General features: G+C 43.8%; 1 protein-coding gene across 10 annotated transcripts in view; it reads right to left on the bottom strand.

The window, feature by feature from the left end:
* Positions 1-12,137, bottom strand: part of ank1b (ankyrin 1, erythrocytic b) — a 73,135-nt gene that overhangs the window by 15,076 nt on the left and 45,922 nt on the right. For all 10 annotated transcript variants that reach the window (XM_047569334.1, XM_047569336.1, XM_047569340.1 and 7 more), the window contains 13 exons: positions 11,117-11,240; positions 10,122-10,185; positions 9,765-9,877; positions 9,240-9,464; positions 8,685-8,839; positions 8,248-8,459; positions 6,165-6,369; positions 5,993-6,089; positions 5,659-5,887; positions 4,532-4,660; positions 1,977-2,096; positions 1,363-1,447; positions 310-384 (listed from right to left, as the gene is read on the bottom strand). In XM_047569334.1, the coding sequence (XP_047425290.1) occupies positions 310-384; positions 1,363-1,447; positions 1,977-2,096; positions 4,532-4,660; positions 5,659-5,887; positions 5,993-6,089; positions 6,165-6,369; positions 8,248-8,459; positions 8,685-8,839; positions 9,240-9,464; positions 9,765-9,877; positions 10,122-10,185; positions 11,117-11,240 (1,833 nt within the window). The remainder of the gene's footprint in view (positions 1-309; positions 385-1,362; positions 1,448-1,976; positions 2,097-4,531; positions 4,661-5,658; positions 5,888-5,992; positions 6,090-6,164; positions 6,370-8,247; positions 8,460-8,684; positions 8,840-9,239; positions 9,465-9,764; positions 9,878-10,121; positions 10,186-11,116; positions 11,241-12,137) is intronic.

The raw sequence follows: 12,137 nt of genomic DNA, 5'->3' as shown, positions 1-12,137 counted from the left end.
ATATTAGGTTGTTACATACAGTACCTAGCTATGAAACAAACTGTGGGAGAAATGGGAAAGTGTAAAGACTTTCAAAGGGAAGAATTGCTATGTGTTGCTATGGGTCAGCTCTGGTGTGTATCTACTGTCAGTGGTCTGAGGATGAACAACCTGTGAACTGGTGAATAATTATTTGGGGAAGGTTTTGGGGTCGATCGATGGCAGCTCCCATTTTTAACAGCTCGTTATGATAGTGGATTCAGGGCCAACAGCAGGCGTGCTCCTAATGTCTTAGTTCAGTTTGGTGTGCACATGTCTGAGGTGACTAACCTGCCCAACTCAAACCCAGCTGCTCAGATATGATGTTGATTTTGATCTCAGTCCTCTCCATGGCGTTCACTGTAGCTGAAGAGACAAAACGGGGTTCAGAGACACGCAACGCAGCACGAAAAGCCAGTGTCGCCAAGACTAAATATGAGAAAGTAGAATTTAGTTTCACGTTCCTTCTTTCGGTTTCAATTCGTCACCTACGACCTAAAACTTTTGACACTGGCGTGAGTTGCCGTTAATGTCGTTAGCAACACTTACCTCAACAAAAGCATTGCACTGTTGGAGGAAATAAGCAACACCCACATCGTTTTTATCCGTGTAAACCTCAGGGTTAGGACACCATGTGGACAGGGGAGGTTAGAATTTGGGGGGATCATTCAGGTGCTAGTCCCATTAATCATAGTAGCATTCAGTAACCATTACAGAGGGACTGAGGTGCAATGTAGCAGCGCCGTGTGCTTGGTAGACAGAAAAGGCCTTTCCCTTACACCCCCCCCCCCACCCGCCGTCAAATGCATTTAAACCAACCATGACTGTCGTCTTGACTGTTCATTTACGACAGGCCAGTATAAGGACTCCTCTGTCTAGCTCCACTGTGAGCTCCTGCCCATTCTCAGTGCTAAGCTACGGTGCTAATGCTAACAGCATCTGCTGCCATGCCGTTGGAATTCGCAGTGGAGACACCAGCGCCATGCAAAACCAATCACAGTCGTCATTCAATTGTCACAGCTACCAGGACACTCAGGACAGGAGAGGCGTTTGCCGTGTGCCACGGAGCCATTTTGGGGTCGTGTCGGGGGACCGCCGCTCATCTACTCTCTGCACATTCAATGTAATTTGACTGCACTGCGGATAACTCTGGGGCGTACTGTAGAGCAGTGCATTGCATCCAAGGCTCGGTCTTTGTGCCATGCTTGCACACGAGAGATAAGACAGAGAGGGCAGAGAAAGAAGCGGGGTCGTGGGTAAAGGGACAGTGCAACATTCAGCGCCCGTCTCCACCGCGTTTATAGCGGGAGAGGGTCTGAGTGTCGGGCGGCGGGAAGGACTCACCGACGCCGGGCTCGTTCAGCGCGCTGTAGCGCTCCCTCAGGGCGAGAGGGGTTAAAGTCCGCCGGCGCTCCTCGCTTCCAACAACCTAAAAAAAAACATGTTTTCGATATAATTACTGCGTTAACTTTTTAAACAGACACTGTTCGGTTAATGCAGCATTAACGCTGCGTAGTGCTTTCAGCAAGTGCAATAAAAACAGACATCTATCCGAGTCTGTAGGATATTATTTTGTAGTGCAAAGTGAATGACTGAATTATTACAGCAATCATCCAGATAAATTATACAAGGTTAGAAATACGGAGTCTCCATACCTTCAAAGCAGCCTGTCAGAATCCTAAATGTCCAAATTCACCATGAGTCTAACAATTAAAAACTGAATTTGTGTCTCCCCTTCAATTAAAGGAATTAGATATACATATACGTACTGGTACTCGTCTTCTAAAACAATTATTATTTCAAATATTTGACGTAGCAACAGTATAGCTTGTCGAACAACTGTGGAAGAAATCATTTGAGAAAAGCTGACGCAGCCGGACCTCGACAGACGTGGATGTCTGGGGATATTCAAGCACAAAAAGTTTGTGTACATGCGCAGGTGAGAGTGGAACTCTTACTTTGACACAGGGCGGCATGGTTATGTTAAGGTTACACAGGACGTGCTGCGTGTCCTCGTACTTGGTGCACTTCCGCAGGAAGGACAAAAACCCGCTGGCATCCTTGTTACTGTCTCTGACCTGGCGCAGAGAGAGGATGGACAGAACAAGACGGAGAGAGAGAAAGGGAGGGGAAGAATATGGCGAAGGAGGAGGAGACAGGAAGCAGATAGAGGGCAATGGAGACAGAAGTAAGCAAAGAGAAATGGAGCAAGGAAGGAAGCGGAAGAAAGATGGAGTGCAAGAGAAGGGACAAATGAGGAAAAGAAGATGGAACGGAGAGAGAGATGCGCAGGAGGAGGAAGCAAAAACAGATCAGAACAGGTATTAGATCCCTCAACTGTGTCTCGAGCACGTGGCAACATGGGACGAGAAGCAGGGGGGAAACAGGGATGGAAGCAGTCCACAGGCAGGCGAGAGGGAGAGATTTACCTGCACATTTTACCTGGACGTCTGTCAGACCAGACAGTTACAGAGAGTCAGTGACCGTGAGAGAGAGAAAGAGAGACAGTGAGACAGACACGTACAGACAGGCAAGGCCGCAAGATAGGAAGGCAGGCAAAGAAAGTGAGGGAGTCACACAACATGCAAACAATTACCCGACACAGTCGACGGCTACATAGGTAAGTTGTTTGTTGCTCGGCTACGAGTATTCATCTAGATGATACTGAACGGTACTGAACGTCACACTGACAGAAACTTAGGAAAACAAAAGCCAACAGGTGAATAATACACATATATGGTCACAGGACAGACGAGAAAGGCTTTGCGCATACATCAACACAGTATGAAAACAGACACACTAGTCATATGTGCAAGAGAGCGACTATGATGAAATGCAGAAAAAAATTCAACAACTGATGAATTGATGGCAATAATCATCTATGAAAAAGGACTAATGAGTCAGTTTATCCTAATTAAATTTGAATAAAACAGAAGAGAGTACGTCACAGAAAAGGCCACGCCCCCTTATGGGTGAAAACAAAGGAGAAGTTGCTATGTTGCGTATTGTTCTTCAAACCATTTAAAACACCTTCAACAGTGGGTCCGGTTTGGTTGAATAGACATTTTTATATATTTTTTGTTTTTAACCCCCCCCAAATTAAAATTTCTTTAAACACACATTAACACAAATCCAGCATATTTCAGTGAAGGTATAAATGGACGCAGAGGATGTTATCTTTCAGTCAGCGATACAGGAGCTGCCTCAACAGCAGAGACCTACGCTAGACCTGTCAATCTAAGCCTCCTGTGAACAGCAGGCCCCGCCCCTATCGCTGCGGAGCCAATCACGAGACGGCATGTTACACTATGACTCTGTTTCCCGCAATTGCCAGAGCCACGCTGCAATATTAGCGTAAGGGAAGCTAACAGTGCAGCTTGCTCCCATCAGCCAACTACGGAGTTCAAAATGGATCGCTTTGTCATTTGAACAACAAATATGAATAAAAAAAATAATATTTGAACTTGTGTATTATTTGAATAACTTAATATTGAATGCAGAATGATAATAATAATGCATATTTATAATTGGCACTAGGCTGAGTTTAATATAGAACACATACAGTAGGTAGGAGGTCCCTACTTAATCTCTTTGCTCTGCTCCCCTCAAATTCAAGTTATGAAGTGGTGAATGTTGACGCTGAACTGAAACGACAGTAGCACAGAGTTACTGTAAAGCGTTTTAACAAAAGGGTTAAGCTTTGTGCTGTATTTATGTCATGATTAATTAATTTAACTTTATGGAATGATGACATGATGATGTCATATATTACCCGGAGATTCAATTAAGAAAGAGTGAAAGTCCAGTATGACACCTCCGGCCACTCGTTCACAGCGGGCTCGTTCACCCATTTCTCTGTCAGTAGAGTATTTGGACATATGGGCCATATGTTTTTAAGTTTTTCTACGTAACGTCACCATTCGTCACTCGGCAACAACATTATTTATGTGTCCGCCTGACTAACGGTAGCCGTTTCGCATGCTTTCCAGGCGAAGGGGAGCTATATTTACTGCTAGCGGTTTGTTTTCATCCAAATGGGGACGTGGCTTAATTTGCTACTGTCATCTTCACAAAAGAACAAACAAAAATGCCCAAATTTGGACTCTCAACTTGTTTGAAATGATAATGAGTGGGATGGTTAGACTGTCGACCGCGTTTTCTTCATACTGTACGAATAGGATGACGCCATGTTATTATTGTTTTATTCTCTTTGATGTAGTGTCGCCGTAAAGCTGACAGAATGAGAGCAGAGCACTGTACTGTTATCTCAACGTTTACATGCCGACTGCGATAACAACTGCCTGACCGATATGACGGTGGAAAGCAAACAGACGAGGAAAAACCACCACGTGAGACAGTTTGTTTGGGTGATCAGCAGGTGCTCAGACTGACTAACTGGCAGGAGGATCCTTGACACACTGAACCCAACAACTGAACAGAAATACACATTATATGAACACACGGCAGTGATAGAGACGCAGGCACGGACAGAGACAGCCGGATGGAGACAGACCTTGACGGAGACGGGCAGGCGGTTATCTCTGAAGGCCTGAAAGCTGAAGCTGCGAGGCTGCTGTGTGGCCTTCCGGATGGGCACCAGGTTCCCAGAGCACTCCAGGTGCAGCGGCATTCCCTCCATCAGCTGAGGGGAAACGTCATGGGAGGTTGACATGAAACAGTCTTCTTTACATCACAGAAAGAGGAGGATGAAAGCGGCTCGTTTTATGCGCTGGCAGCAGCGACATTTGTTATTCTGTTCACTGAAACTCTGTTAATTAGTGTATAAAATTATTGCAGAAGCAGAAGAAATTTTTACAATTATTACAGAAGAAGTGCAATACTTGCACTTTTTATTTAATGCCATAATCTGAAGATGATGATGAGTTTTTTTTAGAAGGTGAGTTCTCATTATCTGAAGAAAAGATGTGAAGAAAAGTTTGTTTTCTTGTGATTATTTTTTTACTTTTCCCCTTTGTTAATTATGTTTTTGAGAGACGGTTGTATTGTTTGAAAGGATTAGACTAAGGATGGGGGGGTTTGTGTCCCGTGTTAAGTCGTATTTTTCAGAGTTTAGGGTGAGAAAAGCTTGTTTCTTAGGTCTAGAGTCTTTATTTACCTTTACTACTGGAAATGTTTCTGTCACTGCTTCATACGGTAAAATAACATGAGCATGAAAGTTTTCAGGTTTTGAGTTATAATGTGATCTTTGTCTCTAAAACAAGGCTGAGATCAAGTCACACACACTACACATAACTGTTTTTGGTTCTGCAATTCATTACAGACAGCAGCAGTTATAATAGTTTACTGCACCCCAAATGATGTGTGTGTTTATTTAAACAAAACACAAAAGTGAGATCAGATCTCTAGTGCTGGCTGGGGACGCATGGTGACTCATTTTAATGTCAGGCTGGATATCAATGCAGCGATATCTTATTATCTCAATAAATCTACTATTTTCCGGAGAACATAAGACCCATTTACTCATTAGCATGAGATAGTGCTATTAGATAGATGCTGTCGTTAAAAAATACAAATCCACACAAGGCCATTCTTGGCTTTCTCCATTAGGCCAAAATCAAAATCTGATTATATGAACGACTCTGGAAAACAAATCCCTCTGGTGACCTTGCCAGTGCTGACCTCGATATCTCGACTGCGGGCCACTTCTGTGAAGTTTTCATGCAGCTCCAGAGTTTTGTCCATCTTGTCGTCTGTCATGCAGTAACAACGCAAGCGCCCCTCACGTGCCTCGTTCATCTTGGCGAAAATAACAAACTTGGCCATATACGGGACGGACATTAGCTCACGGTACAGCAGGTTGGCGAAGGTCACGGCCTCCGCCGTCCGCGGACAGTCTGCCAGCCAGAATCTGAAGAAGAGAGAAAAGCTTTATTAGTATTTAGTTGTGTGCAACATTGAAGGGAGGAAAGGTGACTCGTAACGAAGTTGTCTTGGTCGTTGCCGAGGGGCTCACCGTGCAGACACGTTGGTGGTAAAGTTGGCACAGTTGTTGGCGTACATCAGCTTGGTGGTTCCGGTGATGTCCTCCCACTGAGCTGGTGCCGTCCCACCTGAGACACGACGACCACACCGCGTCATTCATGTCCCAAACGTCAACACATCAGTACATAAAAAATGAATCCTACCGATGACACTGCAGAGGAGACGCAAGCTGGTGGTATCTCCCTCGCCAGCATCACGGACACTCTCCCTCCAGGATGGCGGCAAAGGAATGCGCAGTCCGATCGGACGGTGGAATTTACGTCGGCGTGGCTCGATGGTAACCACGGGGCTGAAGGTTGCCTGGTTACCAAGCTGCCTAGTCAGCAGCTCATCTGGGATTGGCTGCGCCTGAGGTTAAAGTGGTGAGGGAACGGCTTATTGAGAAGAAACACTCATAGTTGAAAAATTATAAAATTTATGAACGATAAACTCAAGCTCGAATAGCATAACAGAACAATATTAAGAAAGGATCAGTGCATTGGCAGGGAATTATGAAACAGCACATAGGAAAAGACCAAAAACAGCAAACTCTCAGCCATACTCACACATGCAACAAACTCATATTTCACACCTGACCCAACTCAGATCAGTGCATCACCTCGGCCAGTGTGGCTCACAACTTAAATCAGGGAACTGAGGAGTGACGAATGGCTGGACAGAAGGAGAACATAAACAGACGAGCATAAGGCAAAGCAAAACTCATGCAGTTTCCTCACATCACATCAGTGCCGTGACAGACAGCGTAAACAATGCCCAGCGAAGTGACCGAGGCAACGGGAGACAAGAACCCCATAATCCGTCATAATCTTTCTGTCATGGAAAACAAAACCAAACGGAGGCGGTGAGTGAAAACTGGAAGTCAGCATGAGTGCGTGCCAAGTTCCCATATGTGTGTCTGTGGAGGTCTGGATGAGCAACAGCCATACATTTGCCACATGCTCCTGTTTGACAGGACAGACACCACATGTTGTGCAGTAGCTGTATAGCTGTGGTCGGGTATCCCGGGTAGTGTATCATAATTTTAAATTCAAATATATCATACAGTATTTTACAGGAAAATCTAACCATATTCTGTCAATGTGTTTGCTTTTTTCTACACTACCAGTCATAAATAAGTGTTTTAGTTCGGCCCAGTCCACTAACATGGAGGGGGTGGAGCTTATGACCTATACTGTAGCCAGTCACTAGGGGGAGCTCTACTTGCTTTGGCTTCACTTTTGAGGAGCTGTTAATCTACAGTCTGTAATTTGGCCAAATGAATGAGTCTGGAATCAATGTGACTAGCAACATTTGTCTATAATTTCTTCTTCATTTCTTCTTCTTCGGTTATGTTTTATATTTCAAACAGAACCGTTTTTCTACAGTGGGCAGAACTACTTTTTGCATGGCAAAGGTTACATTGTGACAGATATAAACACACCCACATATTATCAGATCATGTAAATGGTTAAGTCGGAATCCGCGATCTTAATTATTTTCATTGGACTGAAAACATATTGTGCATGTAAATGTAACCACTAATGTATTCAGTGCTACCTCGGGTGTCGGTTCAGTCTCAGTGAAGCTGTTGATGACGAATACACCAAAGCAAATTCATCTTGCAATGAAAAAAAAAAAAAAAAACTGGAAATGCAAGGCAGGGAAAATGTAGCATGCACATGGTTTGCAGTCAGATTTGCAGTGAGAAAAACATTCAGAACCTGTTACGTCCCTCTAAAATAAAATAGAACAATATACTGACTCAAACGTGGATTTTCTGCCCTAGATGCAATAACTCAAAAGACAAGTCAAAACCTTCCTTCAAATGTGAAGACTCTCAATAAGAATGCATCAGTCTGTCTACACTGAGTCGAGCCTCCATGACTGATAGCACAACTCTTGCATGTTCAGGCTCATTGGTCAAACTGACAGAACATCAACTTTAGGAAATGTAGTCTGTCAAACCTCCGAAAGGCCGAGAGCAGCAGAAACACAAACTGAGGTAAACATGTTGGCGCAGACCACTGAATCACAGATGTTTCATAATTCAAACATCTGCTCCCAATGATTTCTGCAAAGCACTCAGATTGTGTTTGTTGTGCTAACAACATGACAAACATCCAAGTAATTATGAAGGATGTGGACCTGCACAGCGTTTATTATATCTATTCTATTCTGTTCATCCATCCTACTTAGTGTGTGTACTCATCTACTCGTTCCTACTATAATTCTGACTCATCCTCTCACCTGGAGTCCCAACCTCACTCTCTTGGTGACGGCAGTCTCAGGGAAAATGGCCTCAACGTGTGGGACCAGCTTAGTGGTGAGCCGGCCGCCCTCCGGACCGATGAGGTCGCTCTCCTGCTGAATGCGGGAGACTACGGCAAAGTAGAGGGGGAAGTCGGTGGAGATGATTCGACGGATTCTCTTCTTCTCCAGCTCCTCTTGACTCTCCAAGTCTATGATGAAGAAAGGATAGAAATGCACACAGTAGAAGTCAAGCGGTTCCAAGCGGATATGAGAGTAACGCGCATTTGAGTCATACTGCTGAGGCAGCGTTCCCATAATAAAAGCAGCCCCTCCCCGCGTTCCTGTTCTGTAACTCCAGGACCATACATCAAGATTAACACTGACTTATCTGCAGGTATGCAGGGATGGATGGCTTCAATTACGATCGCACTGACCTTCATCCATGCCGTTCAGGATAGTTTCCAGCACCTCGTCGCCGTAGCGATTGCGGTGCTCCTTCCAGACCGAGCCGTTTTCACTGCGGAGGACCACGAGCTCCCTGTCCCCTCGGCCCAGAGAGGCAAAGTGAGGGATCTCCACGATGACGGGTCTGAGGAAGACACAACAACAAGGATAACAATCTGGTCTTATAATTAAAAAATATATATATAATATATATAATATTGTTTTGCACCATAACTGACATCGACTCCCTCACATGTGCAGACATATCAGTGTCCATTAGATGGCACAATAATCATATGCTTGTAAAGAATTTTCAGATGCTGCAAGCATTAGAGATACTCAACACAAATCAGGAACTTTGTACATATTTTTTGTTATTTAAAAACATGCAAATTCTCAGCACAACCCTTACAATAGAAAAAAGAAACAATGTGACTATAATAAAGAAGATAAAAAGTATAAGAGAAATGGTCTTAACAAAAAAATGGCTTCTCATTTGTAACAAAAAAGGGACACTAATAGTGGCCAATTTGAGTTTGACTCACCCAAGGAACTGCATACTGGACGGACCCAGGGAAATTATCCGACTGGCGAGGCCCTCCCCCTCCACCAGAGGAGGGGGTGTGGTCAGTTTCTGGGGTTTGACGAGGCGGCAGGTGATGCGCGTGGGTGCGGCGCAGGTTCGCGGCGGGATGATCACCCGCAGCCCGTGGTGCCTGCTGCCTCGCATGGAGCCTCCTCGAGCATCCACCATGAAACTCACCAGGAAGCTGAGCATCACACAGATACTTAATGAATCATCTGGTCACTTAAAAACATTTAAACTTCATGTTATCACAGATGCTTTTAGCAAGAAACAAGACATAGAGATGGAATGATGGGGGTGTTTCCTGTGAGAAATTCAGATCTGGTCTGTTCAGGCTTCATATCGTCCATAAAGAAGACACAACTTTACTAACAATGTAAATACAGAAATAGTCAATTTATCATTCTTGTGATATTTAGCAAAAAAAACACGTCTTGAGTGGGATGGTACGTGGGGAGTAACGTGAAATGTTTCATTGGCTCACCCTGTGTGAATGGGGCTGGCCACAGGGCTGACGTTGTCTGAAGTCTCCGTAGCCGGGCTGCTTGGGATCAGAGAATCCTCGTCATACTCTTTTGGCAAAGGGATGGGTGTGTGCTGCGGTCAGAGAGGGAGAAAAATGACTGAGAGGCAGTAAAATAACCACGACTGAGAAGATTATGACAAGAGAAAAGTGGGAGCAGAAAATGAGAAAGAGACGACAGGATGATTAAAAATGCAGCAGCAAAAAGAGAATGTGAGAAAACGCACTAAAAGACAGAGAAAATCAGAAGGTAAAGCGAATATGATGAAGTCGCAGATGATACAAACTGGAGCCCACACGGTAAATGTTATAAGTTACCTGATCCAGCAGAACCGTCTCTGGTGACACACAGGGGATCCTGGGAATGGCAGGAGAATATGGCCTGCAGCAGAGGAAGTGACAATTGGGTAAAATGAGACAGGGGGTGGATTATTACGCTGCAAGAAATTCTTGGCATCATATTCTGCTGCTTGTCATAATTTAAGACAAATGATCTACGGCAGGATTTAACCTCCTGAGGCCCGAGCTTTTATTTGCTGTGTGCTGTTAAATTCTTCAAGGAGCTAAGAAGTATAAAAACTAAGCCAGGGGTCTTCAACATGTTTCAGGCCAAGGACCCCAAATTTATATGAGAGATTAAGTAGGGACCCCCTACCTACTGGATTCAGTTAATGTGTTTTGTGTGTTTTTGTTAACGTGATTATTTAAAGAAATTTCAATTTGTGGGGGAAAATTTAAGAATGTATAAAAAATGTCTAATCAACCAAAGATTTTGCGACCCTCCTGCAGTACCTCCGCGGACCCCCTAGGGGTCAGGGACTCTCTGTTGGAGACCTATGAATTAAGTATCATCTTTGAGCCGGACATGTAATCTCAGCGTCCTCAAATGGACACTTGCTAGTTAGCGACGCTGTAGCTTTTTGCTACTGATAGAATTTGTTAAAATTACATGTCATATCAAACTAGAGATGTTAATACGCATAAATAAACAGGTTTCAACCATAAAAATAATAATAATAAAATAAAGATATCGCTGAAATGCCCGCCATCATGTTTTTACACTGACTAGTCTATTGACCCTTTGCTACCACTAGATGGGAGATAGATGCGTCCACTTATGAGGACAATGGGTCTAAATGAAGCAGAATAAGAAGCTACCACAAACCTGTCCCCATATGAGGACGCAGGGTCTCAGGACTTTAAAGCACCAGCTCAGTATTTTTTTCAACAATATCATGTCATGTATTCTTAAAGATGAAACAAAATCAGTAAAAATAGACCTCACCACTAAGAGCCACTACACGCTGACTTACGTGGTGCCCATGCCACCCTCAAAGTCTCTGAGGGTCTTCTTTGGGGAAAGAAAGTCATCGTCCTGGTCCTTGAAGTCGTCGAGCTTCAAATAGCGCGCTCCGTCCATACCGAGCAGCTCGTCCCCTGTGGGCGAATTAAAGAGGTAAGAAAGGAGACAAGAGTACACGACAAAAAAAAATTGAAAGTAACAGGTTACAAAGAGCACATAAGGAAGTAAGAGAGAAAAGGATGAGACCAGCGCAAGACGGGCCAAGTTCTTACTCGTAAGTTTCCTAAACTGAGGAAAAAATTTCTGCCAATAGAATTCCTTTTTCCTCTGTACTTTTAGAGTACATCTATTTCTGAGGCAGCTCAAATAATTGAATCCATAAGGCAAAAGCAGCAACCGTTACACCACCATCCTTCCCTTCCCTTCACCTTTTTTACAAACCACAGAAAAAAATGGCCACAAAGCAATTTGAAACATTTTAGTCCAAGCAATGCGGTAAAACCAACAACAACCAGAGCCGATGGAAACCAAAGGAGTGAAAGAAGAGGATCGGTAAGACAGTGAATATTAACACAGTTCAGGACACTGCATGGACGGCAAACTGCAAGGCACCTGGTGACAGCTTTTTTTAGTGAGCATGCCCATTAAAGATGAAATCACATGTGGTGATGGTTTCTGTGTAGGAGAAAATAGCTCAATTATTAAATAGGTATGATACTGAAATAATAATCAGAACAACAATAGTGAACTATAAACCACTGGACATGACATTCACAGACATTAATACAAGCTGCTCAGAAAACAAAAAAAGGTGTTAGAGAAGGACAAAAAATTAAACAAGGACAAAATACACTGCAAAATGAAGGCTGTGTATGAAAATGCTTCCTGGATTTCTTGAAAATGTTCTAGCGGTTTTATTTCTGAGATTCTTCGTGGCAGAAAAACGACTGCATGAACAGCAGCTGTGTGTGTTGTGTGCGGGAGAGTGTCACAGCTGTGGAACAGCGTGTGTTTAATCAGCTTATGGATCA

The sequence above is a fragment of the Mugil cephalus genome, chromosome 19, assembly GCF_022458985.1.
Source record: "Mugil cephalus isolate CIBA_MC_2020 chromosome 19, CIBA_Mcephalus_1.1, whole genome shotgun sequence".
NCBI classification, from domain to species: domain Eukaryota; kingdom Metazoa; phylum Chordata; class Actinopteri; order Mugiliformes; family Mugilidae; genus Mugil; species Mugil cephalus.
The sequence above is the reverse complement of the archived record's forward strand: the minus strand, read 5'-3'. Positions and strand labels throughout refer to the sequence as shown.